The 17,076-nt window shown below is 43.6% G+C and overlaps 2 protein-coding genes across 4 annotated transcripts in view; one reads left to right on the forward strand and one right to left on the reverse strand.

Annotated features, from left to right (window-relative positions):
- Positions 1-3,460: 3,460 nt before the first annotated feature.
- Positions 3,461-16,781, forward strand: PGD (phosphogluconate dehydrogenase). Its single transcript, XM_029579140.1, is given in 18 exon segments — positions 3,461-3,606; positions 4,817-4,892; positions 5,295-5,474; positions 5,769-5,834; positions 10,597-10,719; positions 11,238-11,317; positions 11,474-11,501; positions 11,503-11,520; positions 11,522-11,563; positions 11,565-11,597; positions 11,755-11,785; positions 11,788-11,943; positions 14,652-14,782; positions 14,918-15,051; positions 15,385-15,484; positions 15,798-15,817; positions 15,819-15,918; positions 16,380-16,781. Coding segments are annotated over 18 exon segments (1,449 nt in total). The 5' UTR covers positions 3,461-3,595; the 3' UTR covers positions 16,500-16,781.
- DFFA (DNA fragmentation factor subunit alpha) overlaps positions 15,045-17,076 on the reverse strand; it is a 39,373-nt gene continuing 37,341 nt past the window's right edge. For all 3 annotated transcript variants that reach the window (XM_029579139.1, XM_029579137.1, XM_029579138.1), the window contains exon 7: positions 15,045-15,300. In XM_029579139.1, the coding sequence (XP_029434999.1) occupies positions 15,195-15,300 (106 nt within the window). In that variant the 3' untranslated portion in view covers positions 15,045-15,194. The remainder of the gene's footprint in view (positions 15,301-17,076) is intronic.

A 17,076-nucleotide genomic window follows, 5' to 3' on the forward strand; every position in this document is an offset into this window, starting at 1 on the left:
TCTGTATTCTGGTAGCCAGAAAGATAGATTGATTTCAAGTAGATAGTACAGGCCTCCTTAGGCTTTGGGATACTCTTATTTACTGCATCTCTCCATTGAGGTGAAATTTGCACCAACGTCCACCCAGGATTGTTCTAATACACCACCTGGAAAGGATCGAAAGGTGTTGGATGCATTTGGGAAGATGGTCTTCCAGGGATCCATGCTTAGCACTCTGATTACAACTCACCAGTGTTATTTAGCCTTTGTCAGAATTGTCAAACCCAAGGCATGTGAAATTTACTATATTTATGCAGATGATGTGCAGATCTCATCCCAATATCTGACACCCTCCCTAAGGCTATGAACATCTGGGAATCAACGCTACTATTCATCAACAAACTCCTATCCAATATTCACCTTGCTCTTAACACGGCAAAAACCGAAATTATGCTTATCTCTCCACAGAACCCTAATACCCTCCCCCTGCTCCACTCCCTACCACTACCAATCTCGTTTTCCCAACAGGTACGAGATCTAGGGATCATTCTAGACAACCAAATCAACCTTAACAAATTCATCAACACCACTCTGAAAGAATGCTTCTTTAAATTACACACCCTAAAGAAATTAAAACCTTTACTCCACCTTCCAGACTTTTGTACAGTGCTACAAACTACAATATTTTCTAAAATTGATTATTGTAACTCACTTCTCCTAGGCTTACCCAAAACTTCTATTCACCCACTATAAATTCTACAAAACACAGTTGCCCGGATACTTACTAATACACGCAGAAATGAGCACCTCTCACCCATACTTAAGGAATTACACTGGCTTCCCATCGCATACCGAATCCAATAAAAGACTCTATCTATCATACATAAGGCTCTCCACAACCCTGAGATGAACTAGTTTAATGACTCACTAATAATCCATGAATCTTCTAAACCAACCAGAAACCAATATCTTGCTACCATACGTACACCTTCCCCCAAAAACAACAACCTGGCATCTACCAGAGCACGGGCGCTCTCCGTAGCCGGTCCCGCTTTATGGAACAAAATGCCCGTAGACCTGCGCCAGAAGGACTGCCTAAAAATCTTTAAGAAAAAGCTAAAGATATGGCTGTTCACGCAAGCCTACACCTAATCATAACCATATTATTCACTCAGCATTCCTCCGCAGCTACTTCCTCTTAAGATGTCCCATATCCTTTGACGCAATCTTCATACATGTGCAATATCTCCCATCTGCCCCTCCAAGCCTCTCACTGTACCATTCCATCCTCCTCTATGTTCCCCTCATCCGCTCATCCCCTTATTGCCTCAACTCATTGGAACCTTACCAATATAAGTAACTTTTCAAGGTATTGTAAATAACTCTAATGCTATGTACATAAGTTACCTTATACTCAATTGCCTTAGTCCTATACATATTTCTTATAGACATATAGACATCTATTCTGTTAATGGCTTTGTATGTATCTGTTTTATGTTACTTGTCAAGCGCATCTTAAGCGTAGGTTTTTTGTTTACTGTAAACTGATGTGATATCCCTGATGAATGTCGGTATATAAAACCCATAAATAAATAGATAAGTGACTTCTGTGAAGATGTACAAGGGCTAGTCTGGTGGATGAGCCCTGTATAGGAGAACTCTCTTCTCTTTTTTTAAGTGTAGGAGATGGTAGCTCTGATCAAGGAGTATTAATACACCCTGGAGTTGCTGTCTACAGTATCAGGACCAGCTGGCTCTGTATTTCCAGAGATCCCTTCAGTACTTTTTAACATCAAACTTCTACTCTACCAAAGCAGCTGCCTGCTCGAGGTCAGCAGAGGGAGAAGCATCAGCCAAAGAGCCAGCAATGTGCTCAGTCTAAGTTTGGGACATCACTGAGGCCCACCTCCCTGCTGCTTCCAGGGGGGATTAATAGATTCTGAAAACTGTGGCACTTCTTCTTTTGCCCCCTCGGATACATCTGAGGTTAGTATTCTGTTCTCGCCCCTCCTCCATAACCTTAGCTGCAGTTGAAAGCAGCCTCTCCTTTGACGGAAGGAGATCAAACTTGTCCCACTTCAGGAATGTGGCCAGAACTCATTCCTGTTAGCTTCTACTCCCAAAGAAGTCAGCAGGATTGAGGCCTAGCCTGGATTTAAGGAAGCTGAACAGATTGTTGGTGCAAAAGAAATTAAAAATGAATTGCCTGCAGCAGAGGCACTGGATGTGCCCTCTGAACCTGAAAGATGCTTAGCGCACATTTCTATTCACTCCACCCATTGACTGCTCCTCAGGTTTATGGTTCCAATGGTAAAACAAGTTAAATTCAAATTGCTATAGGTTACCTCCCAGTGTGAAAATCAAATAGGTCCCCTATGTTACATTGTAACGTGGCCCATCCAGGCTGCCCATTCCATCACCGGCTTTATGGACATCCCAACAAGCCTTATTTCAAGTTTTTACAGATTATTACAAGTGACTTGCTGTAGGGTATTTGTTTATGCCAAGCCAGTTTTGTAGACTATGATCCTATGAGAGATTTTATGGCGTCTTATTTGTGATACAGGAAGAAAGTAAAACCTGCATCACAAATATTGCCATTGGGCTCACAAAGCTGAGTATGGAGCTCCCAGTTTTGGGTGGGAATTCTGCTGCTAATCGGATTAGGGAAGTAGATTTGGAGGAGGGGCAATTTTGTTTTTAACATTTGCAAGTCTAATGCTATAAGGCTATTTTTAGAGGGAGGTGGGATAGATGGATTTCTAAGTTGTGTAACATTGGGACCACAAACTGTTACCAGCTTTGAGAGAGATTAACAAGGTGGGATATCAAAATGCAATAAAAATAAATTTAGTACCTAGAAAATGGTTAAAACTTAAGAGCACACAAACGCATTAAGGCTTAAGTATGCCAGCTCATTGCATCTAGATTGCATATATTCTGATCTACTGCATTAAAAACAAAACCCCAGGTGCCAGACTAACTAGGCTTGTTCTCTATTCCCTTCTGGATGCGTGTGGTGCAGTAGCTTAAAGATGTACATTTGATGCTGTTGAAATTTGCTGACTTTTTTTTTTTGTTTGTTTTTTTCTGTGCTCCTACTGCCAAACTAAACCAACATCAACCAATGCAATATGGCATTTATGATTCAAACTCCTTGAAAACCTCCTGCACCTAAAGCAGACTGATCATATTGAGGAATAATGTGGCCATCAGTACTTGATGGCTAAAATAGCCCTTGCGTTCTCCACTCTGACTCTCTTCCCTTCCTCTTCAGTTTTGCACATGGTGCATTTCTACATGAGGATACATGATAGTAGGTAGATGATAAAAATGCCTGCTTGTAATGAGGTACAACCTGCCCGGAGGCAAAAAAAAGCAGAGGTATACAAAAAAGAAGAAAAGCAAACCTTAGGGTTGGACAGCAGGGGGCGTTGAAGGACAGGAGAAAGACTACAACTCCCAGGTTCCTTGAGCATCTAAGAGAACCATGGGCCCAGGAAGAGGTGGAGTCGGCAGCTGAATTGAGTAATAGTGAATCAGATTCAGCTGAATTGATGTTGGTTGAGGAAAAGGTCGTGTGGAGCTGCTAACAGAGGAATCCTCAGTATCCAGCATGGAAACAGAGTGAGTGAGGTTGTTGGGGGAAGGGAGGATTTAAAGTGGAGAAAGAATGTTTTTTTGTCTTAGCACTGCCACAAGGTGTTTTACGTTTGTTTGGTATGGGATGACCGCATCCTGCTGCACAACCGGAGGGGAGTAGGGGAGGGCTGTGCAACCCTCCCGAGCAGGGCCGTTATTTAGGCTGAGAAGGCCTGGCGATTATAGTTTTGTATAAAAAGGGAGTTTTTCTGACCTACTGGAAACTACTATTGAGGAGCTTTATAAAAGAGACTGACATGTGCTGGCATTGAGCTGCTGTTTTGTGTTTGTACCTGGGGGGGAACTTGGTGGGACCTTGCGCCAAGTCCGTTCCTTGGTTTAAGGCCAGACCATACGGACGCTCTGGGGGGCCTAAGAGGAGGCCGGACAGAAGTCCAAGGCTACTGGGACCCGCGGCAGTGGCTTCCAGAACCGAATGGGCTGAAGTAGACGGCTGTTCGACGCTGGACTACTGTGGGAAACAAAAATCAAACCACTCCCTTCTCTGGGAATAGTTCTTTATTAGCGAGCACAAAGATCTTTACATGACCACTTGCAAATGGGGTGCCATACACATAGTAGGCTGGCCCCACAGAATCTCACCAAGGAATTTTATACTCTCTTACACTTGCTGGCTGAAGTCCTGCTTTTACTTCCCCCCTGTTTGACCACGCTGATAAGCCCTTTCTTGCTTGTCCCACCCCATGCCCTGATGCTTATCAGTGTCTGGCAGGTCTTTGTACATGTAGCATGGCAGGGCTACAAGATCTTATCTTGTAAGAAGCTAATTTGCACAGAAGCAGAACTTTAAAGGGAGAAGGGGGGTTATGCTTTGTCAGGAAGAGGCCCCTAACTGCTCTGCAGGCATCTAGAAAGGGAAGTTTTCTTTAGCAATGTTTAAAGGTCATTTTAAAGAAAAAGATTTTTAATATCGGGCTTAATTAACACTTAGAGTCCTTTCTCACACTACCCATTCGGGAGGGACATCGGAGGGTGGTCCGTGTGACGGCTGTGGGAAAGGAAAGACTTGGAAGAATGCATGTATTGGCACATATTGGATACTTCTGGAAGGAATTGCATGCTCACTATGAACTAGAGGCAGTGACTGAAGATGAGTTGGGGGACAGTGCCTATTGATAGGACTGCTATGCTGACGTTACATGCATATAAATTATCACACACTTTTCTCCTCTAGATGTGATATTGCTCTCATTGGACTGGCCGTGATGGGTCAGAACCTGATTTTAAATATGAATGACCATGGTTTTGTGGTAAGTACAGGAAGTAGAGGCAGCTTCTTAATTGCTGGGTTTTGCAATAATGGGCTTTTTCATTTCACTTCCTTGTTGATGGATTAAACACAGAATGCCAGCAGGACATATCTTTTGTGATTAAAGATTGCATCTAGTGTGTTGCAAATGTCTGACGTGAATTTAGGGTGGGATTTCAGTTCCAATGAGAATCAAGCCTTCTGATTAAATTGAGCAGCTTTTAGCAAACCTCAAGGAAGAGGTGCTGTCAGCTTTTGTATACATAATGTTGGTTTTTCTCTACAGTTCACTCCTGCTCCATCAGCCCGGTGCCCAGATTAAGGGCATGGGAGGCAGCTACTGTGCTCCTGGGATGGACAATAGCAGTGCTGCCTGCTGATGGTAAACTTCTTGTTTTGGCAGGTCTGTGCATTTAACAGGACAGTTTCCAAAGTGGACGACTTTCTGGCCAATGAAGCAAAAGGCAGCAAAGTGGTTGGTGCGCACTCCTTGCAGGAAATGGTCTGTAAGCTGAAGAAGCCAAGGCGGATCATGATGCTAGTGAAGGCAGGGCAGGCCGTGGATGACTTCATCACTCATCTGGTGAGGAGATGTCAGGACATGATTTGCCAGCCTGAATTATGATAGTAGTGCTCCATCTCTTTCAAGATGTAGCCTGTCTCCAGTGATTCATTTGGCAGCAAACATTTTCCTAATTGTCACTTTCTCTTCTTCATTCAGTCTTTCCTGAGTGACTACAGCACTGTGCTTTCCTCAGAATGATTCTCCAGTGCTCTGTTTTTTTCTTACCACCATGAAACATCCTAGGCCTTGGTAGATCTCTTGCTGCACAGACCCTACAACACTGCTTTTCCCCATATCTTTCTCTCTGCCTAGGTGCCTTTGCTGGAGCCTGGCGATATCATCATTGATGGAGGGAATTCGGAGTACGGAGACAGTACTGTAAGTGACATCTCACCCTTCTAACAGTGTGGTCTATCTCATGGGATGGGGGAGGGAAGGAGAGGGGTGTCTTCCCTCTAATTGCAAGGGTTAGGCATGCTCACTAGTTTTGGGAGAAAAGGCCCAACCCTGGAAGCCATGCTATAACACAGGAAGGGGTTCATTGTCTCTGCTTCAGCTGGAGTTTGGCAGAGACATTTTCAGCTTCTTGTATGGTGGAATCAGGGCCGGTGGAAGCACTAGGCGATCGCCTACGGCACCGAGCATTACAGGGCGCTGAGCCGCCGATGGCTGCCGGTGGACCTCATCCCGCTGGCGGCTGAGTGGTGAACTACTGCTGTGTTGTGTGCCGGATACACACAGCAAGAAGATCAGCAGGGTCATGGTGGAGTTCACGTCACCACGGCCTGAAGAAAAAGGTTGTGTCTAAACGTGCAGGTGCTCCTCCTCCTTCCTGCCCGCGCGGCCCCGGAAGAAAAATGTTGCCGGAGTCGTGCGGGCAGGAAGGAGGAGGAGCATCAGCCGCGTGCAGAAGAGGAGAAGCACGGCCCGATAAGACCAGGGCTGCTGCAGAGCCCATCCTGTGGCGACTGTAAAGAAGAGGCCCAGAGGTGTGTGAGAGGTTGAGGGCCTGGTGAGTGTGTATGTGTGCGTGTATGAGATGAGTTGAGAGATTGTGTGTGGGAGTGAAGACCTGAATGTTTGCAGAGACAGCATGTGAGAGCCTCTGTGTGTGTGAGAGACAGCACATGACAGTGAGAGCCTGTGCTTGAGCAAGACAGCATGTGGGAGTGCGAGAGAGCCTGTGTGTGTGTGTGTCAGACAGCATGTGCAAGAGAGACTGTGTATGAATGATTGTATGAGAGAGAGAGAGTCTGTGTGTGCGAGAGAGAAAGCATGTGAGAATGAGAACCTGACTGTGTGTTTGAGGGAAGAAGACAGATGGAGAAAAAAATAGAAAAAAAGACAATATAAAAGGAATTGGCAAAAAATAAGAGAGGGAAGGTGGGAAAAAAAAGCCTGACTAACCGATTAGAAACTAAGATCAGACAGCAAAGGTAAAAAAAAAAAAATTTACTTTTTAATGATTGGCACATGTAATCTTTGGTAATGTGCAAGAGTAGCACTTTCTCTATGCGGATCTCACAATGTACGAGATCAACATGGACGAAGTGGAAACCCAACGGGGCCTGCACAGGAGGAGGCAGCAGAATGGCTTCAGTGCCAGTAAGCAGCAATCAGCGCCTCCCCAATAGCCATGCGGCAGCAGAGGAATGAGAGAGGCTCCGAGGTTGCTGGCAAAAGAAAGAGAGGGGGGTCTGCCTTTAGTGTGTGCATGTGTATGGATGGCTGCCTGCCTGGGGATGTGACTGTGTATGAGAATGAATGGGTGTCTTCCTGGGGTTTGTATGTGTGAGAATGAATGTGTAAAAAACATTGTGCATATCCTCCAAACCTCAGGAAATTATATCATAAAAAAAATGGAGGTAATCCAATAACTATTATACCATATTTAGATCCATTTGAATCAACTTCTTTATTACCCATTTACAATGGACCTATGTGAAACATTAAAACACATACCATACACCCAACTCTTTTGCTACTCACACATACATGGCTTTACCCCACATTACCATACTCACTTCCATGCTAAACCATACTTTATATATCCATAAAATAAAGCTTTCACATATGAGGTGCAATACCTTATAACTTCCACTTAATGCCTTATAACCAATACATCGAATCAGTATATTTTTGCAGACAAGTCTTCCCTTGTTTTAACCAAGGGAATCGTACAAAGAACCATACGTACAATACATACTGAAAGTTAATACAATGATTTGATTCTACTAACCATGTGGGGAACGTTGTGATCGGGCATTGGCAGCTAGTTTACAGCTGCGTCACAGAGTATGAAGACACAGTATGTGAAGAGTGCTGTTTGATTTAAATGTTTCGGATGAAAGAAGGACGGGTAAAATTCATATAAATGAATACAGCAGGACCTATGGACATAGGAATCAGTATGTTGAATTAAACATTTGTGCAAGATAAGTCCCTGAAGAAGCCCTGGAGCACAGGGGGAAACGAGGCTCTCGTCGGATTGTTTTCAAGATTACATCAAAGATAGACTGGACTTGGTTTGAAAAATCTGTGTAAGACATTGTACAACATTGGATTTAAAACAAGGGAAGACTTGTCCGCAAAAATATATTGATACAATGTATTGGTTATAAGGCATTAAGTGGAACGTTATAAGGTATTGCACCTCATATGTGAAAAGCTTTATTTTTATGGATATATAAAGTAGGTTTAGCATGGAAGTGAGTATGGTAATGTGGGGGTAAAGCATGTATGTGTGAGTAGCAAAAGAGTTGGGTGTATGGTATGTGTTTTAATGTTTCACATAGGTCCATTGTAAATGGGTAATAAAGAAGTTGATTCAAATGGATCTAAATATGGTATATAGTTATTGGATTACCTCCATTTTTTTAATGAGAATGAATGTGTGCATGCCTGGGGGATGGTGAGGGAGTGGTGTGAAATGAATGGGAGCCTGCCTGGGGGTCAGTTCAGTGTGTGAGAGTGACTGGGAGCTTGCCTGGGTGGTGTTTGTGTGAGAATGAAGGGGAGCTTGCCTGGCTGTGTGTGTTTGTGTGTATGTGAGGGAGCCAGAGAGTTGAGAGCATGAGTGTGTATGAGAAAATCCAGGGGAGTAAGAGTGTGTGTGGAGGGGGAGTGTGTCAGTGTCTGTGAGAGCAAGAGGTTATGGTGGGTATAAGAGCACGAATGTGACAGTGTATGTGTGAGAGAGAATGGACATGTGAGTATGTGTGTGAGAGAGAGAGGATAACCTCCTAATCCTCGACAATATCAGGGTGACTGGAAATCAAGCGCTCCCATTTATGGACAGCAGGGGCTTTTTTAAAATCCTTATTAGTTTTAATTTTTGGGTGTTATTTGATATATGTGCTGTTTTGAAACATTTTATTGGTGTTTGGGAAATTGTAAAAAATGTAAATGATTTTAATTAATAGAAATTCTATTTATTAGTAGTTTTAAAATATTATTTTATTAGTATGGTTTTATTATTATAACTGATACTTGTTTCTTGATTTTATTTGTTTTATGAGGAATGGTGGTTCTGTTTTTCCATTGTTAATACAGAGTCTGAATTCTTGGGGTTTCCATTTCAGTTTTTGTCTAATTTGTGCTCCTTTATTTTGTATTCTGTATTTGGTGAGGGTCTGTCTCTGCTCTGTGGGTGTGACCATGAGAGATTCCTGCTAGCATAGGGATCTATAGCAATCTGGTTGTTTTGTTTCCTCAGTAGGTGGTGTATTGGTATTCTAGGACCCAGTGTAATATTTACCCTTGCTTATTCACAGGTAGGGTTATTGTGTTTGAGTTCTTGGTGTTATTACTGTTATGTTACAATGGGATTGCAGTATAGATTTTGATTGTCTTTTTTGCGAGGTTTTGTGTTAGTTCACAATGTGCCTGGCAGTGGAAGGTGTTTGTGCTGCTGTTACTGTGAGGTGACACCAGAATTGAAAATATCTTTTAGTATGATGAGCTGTAAGGGAAACATCAAGCTCCATTGTTTGGGGGAATTTCAGTGGATGCACAGAGTTACAGAACTGGAGGTGCAGGATTTATATTGACATTCTGTCCCTTCCTATATATTCCAGACTTCACTCTCGTAGCCATATAGAATTAGTTGAATGAGGCTATCAAATAATTTTATAGTGTGAAACTGGCCAGCTTTTTAAAATTACACAGAAGACCCTTTGGACCTTTTTTATTAACACTTGTTTTTTATAACCAGTTTTAAAGCAGGATCCATGCCCTAGAGGTGGGGTGTGATGAGGAAATGTCATTTTGGCTCCCCCCCCAATTCTTCTGTCTAGAGACGTCACTGATTTTCTGTGACCTTAAGCATTAGTACAAGAAGGATTAAGGGGGGGGGGGGGGAATGCTGGAGAGGCTCACAAATGCATTGGTCCCCGGGTGCCGGAGACCCTCTGGTGCGCGTCATATGGGGCCGCAAATGGTGGCAAAGAGGAGTGGAGATTTGGCGGGACGCGAGCAGTGCCCAACCTGCTCGTGACCCAGAAAAACCAGTCAGTGGGCGTGATTGAGAATGAGGTAGGAGTCGGGGCCGAGGACCAGGGGGGGGAGGGCGAGGGAGAAGGCTCGCCTATGGGCGCCAAATCCCCTTGCACCAGCCCTGCATGGAATGAGTAGAGCTGGGAGCATCTATTGATATTAGATATAGAGGTTAAAATGTCTGAAAGGAAGGTCTTTATGCCTCTTTAGTAAAATGGCTTGTATTTTTTCCTGCACATAAAATATGTGAATAAATTGTTTTGCTGTGCACTAAGCTTTTTTTTCTTTGTGTACATTTTCTGGTTAGTGCTTATTTGCCTCAAGTACAAGCTTAAATTGTGAGCCCTCTGGGGACAGGGAAATGCTTAGAGTATCTGACTATAAAACTGCTTTAAAAGCAGAATATAAACTAAACCATTGGGACTGGTATAAACTGCAGATTATGAGTAAAATTGGGGCGTGGGATGTGAGAGAACAGATTTTTCAGCTCTGTGATCCTATCTTTTTCCCATGTCCACACTCCTCATGGCATAAGGCACTGGTTAGAATTTGGGGAGGCCTAGTTTTGCTAACACAGGAGGCCACATCTTTTGTTTACAATAGCTGTACTGTGTTGGGATTCTGGCACCTACATGCTCTTTTGCAGAAAACGCTGTAAAGAGCTGAAGGCCAGAGGTCTCTGTTTGTAGGGAGTGGAGTCAGTGGTGGAGAGGATGGTGCCAGGTATGGACCCTCCCTCATGCCAGGAGGTGATAATGAAGCCTGGTAAGTACATGGGGCCTGCTGCAACCCTCCCTTAGCATGACCGCACTGCCCTCCTTTTTCGCAGATCATAAAAATGTAGAAACTGTAATTCTGAGTGCAGTATGGCCCAATAGATATGAAACGTTTTTAGCTAGCTCTTGTGGGGTTCTAGAGTAACTCCTGGGTTGCATGCTCCAGGCTATTTCTTTGCTTCTTGCTGTTCACCTGCAGTGCATCTCATTATAACTGGTCTCGGCTCAGCACGTCCCTGGTTCAGCTTGGATGTCTACAGTTGTTCCTCTGTGAGAGCTAGGTCATTGATTGCATAACATTGACCTCAGCCAGGATTATATCTGAATCAACTCTGCTTTAGAGAAGGGATTTTTTTTCTAAGTCCTTGTTAGATTCTGTTGTGATCTCTGTACCTTGCTCATAAAGTCTTTGCTTTAGAGAAGGGGTTGGGAGTAGTAACATGCTGATGCTTCACAAAGGACTTGCTGGAGATCTGCGCATGTCTTCTACTCTGTGTTTTTTGCTCCATAGGCTCATATCAAGAACTATTTCAAAGTAGTGCTGCAAAAGTGGAGAATGAAACCCTGTTGTGATTGGGTAAGTACCACTGAGTGGGCACTGGTGTCCCTACAAGATTGGTGGATGGGTGTGGCTTGACTTACAGCTGAGGAGAGAAGCATTCTTCTGACTCGCTGGGGATGGCCAGTGAGGGATGACAGCTCCTCTTGCATCTCACTGTGCTATCTTTTGGCAGGTGGGTGAGGAAGTTCAGGCCACTTTGTGAAGATGGTTCACCAACGGCATTGAATACGGAGGACATGCAATTGATCTGTGAGGCCTTCCACCTGATGAAGGATGGTGTTGGGCATGGAGCAGGATGAAATGGCAAAAGTAAGGAAGTTGGGCTAATTTCCATCCTTCTACCCCAGTTGTGTGCAGGGGTTCTGGTGATACCATGTCGCTGCGTCTGGGGGGGGGATTGAGAGGGGATGCTGTGGGTGCCCGCATAGGATCTGGTATTAAGTTTGATGGAGACTTTCTCTGCAAGGCATTCGAGGAGTGGAATAAGACGGAGTTAGATCCTTCCTGATTGAGATCACGGCTGCTATCATGAAGTTCGGGACCACAGATGGGAAGCACCTGCTGCCCAAGATCCAGGACACTGCAGGACAGAAGGGGACTGGTAAATGGACTGCCATCTCTGCCCTGGAGTTTGGTGTGCCAGTCACACTCATTGGTGAGTATTTATAACTACTGGTGGGGTATCAGGGCCATCAGTTAGGACTTTGCCCAAGGATTGTGGTAGGAGCCTTGGGATGATTCTTTGAATACGAACCTTTTATTAATATTCCCCTCATGCGTATGAGCTGTTTCACTGTTTCCATCCATAGTTCTGGTTTCCAAAAAAATAAAGTTTAGGATAGCTGTGCTGGGTTCTTTCAGTACAAGTAATAATTCTGCTCTTCTTCTGACAATGCATATGAGTCCATTTTGCCCACTGAATTTTCTCCTCTTTCATTTTTATTATAATGGATACATTTCCAGGGAAAAAATACAATTAAAAACTGAAAAACAAAGGTCCCTAGTCATAGTTTTAAAATCATGATGGGAGCACATTCAGCAATGTGAGTAACATTATAAGGTAGAACTGGACATTTTAAGAAAGAAAGCAGCACAAGTGTTTTACTGCCTTTCTAGCAAGCAAACCCAAAAACATTTAGAGTAGAGACAGATGGGTCACTGATTGCAAAGCAAAAGGCTAATACCGCGAGTCTTAAGCCCTGGGCAGCGGGGGGTCTGCCAGTCATCAATAACAAGGAAGTCTCTGACTGGTGACTCCTGAAGGTAGAGTCCACTTGCCTCAAGGTCGAAGGGAAAACTGCTAACTTGTTCCCAAGCTTTTCTAGGATGTGGTAGCTGAAGGTACAAAAGTCTTTTATACAAATCAATCTAGCAGATATCAAAGGGGGTGGGGGGCGGACTGGAGAGCAGATTGGGGGTCTCTTGTGAGAGTATAGTAGAATTAATTTTCAGAAACTAAACAATTTCACTATCAAATTCACATGTAAAATATATCCGTGTTGTACAAGCTTATAATTGGTCTGAGATTCTTATAGGCACAATACATGTTTCAAATATCCGCATTTCAATAGCAAGGGAAGTCAGTTGGACCATTAGATGATTGAGGGGTTAAAGGGGCACTTAGAGAAGATAAGGCCATTGCGGGAAAGATTAAAACAATTTTTGTTTCGATGTTTTACTGAAGAGGATGTTGGGAGAATACCCATTCCTGAGGTTTCATGGGTATGATTCAGATCAACTGAACCAAATCACGGTGAACCTGGAAAATGTAGTAGGCCTGATTGACAACTGAAGAGTAGTAAATCACCCTGGACCAGATGGTATACACCCCCAGGGTTTGGAAGGAACTAAAAAATGAAATTTCGGATCTATTACAAGAAAATTGTAACCTATCATTAAAATCATCCATTGTACCTGAAGATTGGAGGGTGGCCAATGTAACCCCAATATTTAAAAAGGGCTCCGGGGGAGATCCGGGAAACTACAGACCGGTTAGCCTGACTTCAGTGCCAGGAAAAATAGTGGAAAGTATTCTAAACATCAAAATCACAGAACATATAGAAAGACATGGTTTAATGGAACAAAGTCAGCATGGCTTTACCCAGGGCAAGTCTTGCCTCACAAATCTGCTTCACTTTTTTGAAGGAGTTAATAAACATGTGGATAAAGGTGAACCGGTAGATATAGTATACTTGGATTTTCAGAAGGCGTTTGACAAAGTTCCTCATGAGAGGCTTCTAGGAAAAGTAAAAAGTCATGGGATAGGTGGCGATGTCCTTTCGTGGATTGGAAACAATAGGATTAAATGGTCAGTTTTCTCAGTGGAAGGGAGTGGACAGTGGAGTGCCTCAGGGATCTGTATTGGGACCCTTACTTTTCAATATATTTATAAATGATCTGGAAAGAAATAAGACGGGTGAGGTAATCAAATTTGCAGATGATACAAAATTGTTCAGAGTAGTTAAATTGCAAGCAGATTGTGATACATTACAGGAGGACCTTGTGAGACTGGAAGATTGGGCATCCAAATGGCAGATGAAATTTAATGTGGATAAGTGCAAGGTGATCATATAGGGAAAAGTAACCCTTGCTGTAGTTACACAATGTTAGGTTCCATATTAGGAGCTACCACCCAAGAAAGATCTAGGCATCAGTGGATAATACATTGAAATCGTCTGCTCAGTGTGCTGCGGCAGTCAAAAAAAAGCAAACAATGTTAGGAATTATTAGGAAGGGAATGGTTAATAAAACGGAAAATGTCATAATGCCTCTGTATCGCTCCATGGTGAGACCTTGAATACTGTGTACAATTCTAGTCTCTGCTTCTCAAAAAAGATATAATTGCGATGGAGAAGGTACAGAGAAGGGCGACCAAAATGATGGACCCTTGGTCTGACCCAGTATGGCAGTTTGTTATGTTTAAGAGTAAATGACAAGATCTGAAGATTTAGGAACAAAATTAAGAGCTCATTAAATATCTTATGTATAAGGTAATGCCTCTCTACTAAAAAAAGACATCACAACTCTCAGAAAAATGAGAACCCCCATTCAGCTAACTTCTCCATAGGATTGGGTCTTTGCTTCTAGCTGGAGCCATGTTCTTGGGGAAGGGATATTAGATTTATATAATCTACATGCAACTCTGCACGTGGCTACATGTGGACAGACTTTGTTCTGAGTGTGGTCCTAGAACACAGGGCAGTGTTCACTTTACTTGGTAACATGAGCCTGGAGGTGGCGATGGGTCAAAGCCCCCTATATTGGCATTGAAGGTTGTATAATACCCCAAGGGAAGAGAAGCAATCAAATGTGGCAAGTCTGCTTTTGTGTGTGTGACAGACAATGTGTTTTCTCTGTGTACAGGGGAAGCTGTGTTTGCACGCTGTCTTTCTTCCCTGAAGAATGAGAGGATTGAGGCTAGCAAACACCTGAAAGGACCAAAGCAGAGCCTGTTCAGTGGTGATAGGAAAGTATTCCTGGAAGATATTCGCATGGTGGGTTTCTAGGCCTCTGAGTTAAGAATGCCTGCTGTCAAGCCCTCTTCGTCCCTGCCTAGCAGAGGCTGTGCTGTAAGTGTATGGCTCTTAACAATTGAGATACTGTCATCTTACCCGCTTCCTTTTCCACAGGCGCTCTATGCATCCAAGATTATCTCTTATGCACAAGGCTTCATCCTCTTCCGCCAGGCTGCGCAGGACTTTGGCTGGACGCTGAACTATGGGGGTATTGCCATGATGTGGAGAGGTGGCTGCATCATTCGCAGGTGGATAGAGGGCAACCTCCCTCATTTGCTATAAATTGATCTTTTTAAACCCAAATACTTGCAGCTGTATATTCCCTCTCACTCAGTGCTATAGGGCTGAATGAGAACAGCTTTGTTCCATGCTTCTCTGCAGTTTCTGAATATTATTTGATGGGTGGACGTCGTGCTGCTTCCATGCCTCTCAGAGAGCCTATCTTCTGCTCGCCTGCTGGAGCGTCTGTACAGATTTCTGATCCAGCTTCTTCAGACCTGTGCAGGAGAGAGGTTATGAAATGCTGCTGTTCTCTTATTCCCCATTTCCAATATATAATCTTTAAACTTTTTTTTTCTCAGTGTTTTCCTGGGTAAAATTAAAGCAGCATTTGACAGGAACCCAAATCTTCAGAACCTACTGCTTGATGAGTTCTTCAAGAAAGAGATGGAGAGGTGTCAGGTACGAGGGAAGGGAGACTGGGGAGATAAGTTGTACCTGCTCTCTCTCCCTTCCATACACTCCCCAGCCTGGCCAATAGCAAGGGTGGGGAGAGGCTGGAGGGCCATGAATATGTGAAATATTCAGGCACCTGATTTGTAAGTGGTCATTTTGTGTAAGAGCTGGTCCTTGCTAGAGCCAATGGTGTGCTAGGTGAGCTTCTGTATAGGATATTACATTTTTAGGGACTCTGTTTTAATTCTGGAGCAGACATGGCTGCTGCTGCTGCTTCCTGGAATTGCTGTCTTTATTAATATTCTTCTGTTTCGTGCAGGAGTCATGGAGGCGTGTGATTTATAGGGGTACAGATGGGTATCCCTATGCCCTGTTTTACTACAGCACTCTCCTTCTATGATGGCTACAGGCATGAAATGTTGCCAGCCAACCTGATCCAGGTAAGACTTGCAGGGTTTCTAGGTCTGCCTAACCATCAGGTGGTAGCTATGATTAAGGGAGGAGATTTTCACAGGAAGTGCTGGTGCTCATATGGACAATGCATACGTGATTAGGGATCAGCTGCCTGCTGGTGGAAAGCGGTTTTGTACTACTGCCCTATTTTTATGACTGGTTAGGGTTAAGGACTCATGTGGGGCTGTAACTAGAAAATATGCAATAATAAATCTAAAAGCCAGGGCTCTGCTGCTGCTCTGTGGAGAAATGTTGCTGAGTTATACAGTAGAGGGAAGTACCCTCTGTAACAAAAGTGGGAGTGGAGAGGAAGCCCATTTTCTGCTTTTTGTTATGGGGAAGGCAAGGCTGGAACAGAACTTAAGCTTATTGTGCTAAGCTTCTACCTTCCCTCTTCCCTTATCCTGTGCTTTCTTTTTCTTTCTCTCCATGTGTGGTTGATGTCTAGGCTCAGCGTGACTACTTTGGTGCTCACACCTATGACCTGCTCTCCAAGCCAGGCCAGTTCATCCACACCAACTGGACCGGTCACGGGGGCAGTGTGTCGTCCTCTTCCTACAATGTGTAATGGAGGCGTTAGCCCAGCTCTGTCATACTATGTTGTAGGAGGGCCCCCCATGCTCAGCAGCAGTAATAAAGAAGTACAAATGTTGGGTGCTGTGTGCTGTTATTGTGGGGGGTGGCTGGTCTCGGGCCTCTCTACCTTTTTTTTTTTTTTTAATTTAAATGTTTTATTGCTCAGTATTTCAAATCTGTACAGCAATTCTACAAGTGAATATGTACATGTGAAATAATTAACATCACAATAAAGATTTGGAAATAAAGCAACAAACGCATTGTCAAATGTCAATAAACTAACATGTGTACTGTGTTTTTAAGTTATGCAAGGGTGTAACAGCCTGAAAAAATTCAGTACTAAGGTAAGGAATTTAGTGCCTCCCCCCCTCCCCTACTGTTAAACATGGGTGATATGTAACACTCTAAATCTTAAGCAGAAAGTATCAGATAGGTCCTGAGCCACAGTTTGGGAAGGCCCTGCCATAACATCTCTCTGGCTGCAGGGGCAATGAATGGGGCTCAGCGAGACTGGTGATAAAGAAGAGCAGGGTCAGACCTCAGCAGGCCACTGCTAAGAGTATAAAGTA

The sequence above is a fragment of the Rhinatrema bivittatum genome, chromosome 15 (genome assembly GCF_901001135.1).
Source record: "Rhinatrema bivittatum chromosome 15, aRhiBiv1.1, whole genome shotgun sequence".
Taxonomy (NCBI): Eukaryota; Metazoa; Chordata; class Amphibia; order Gymnophiona; family Rhinatrematidae; genus Rhinatrema; species Rhinatrema bivittatum.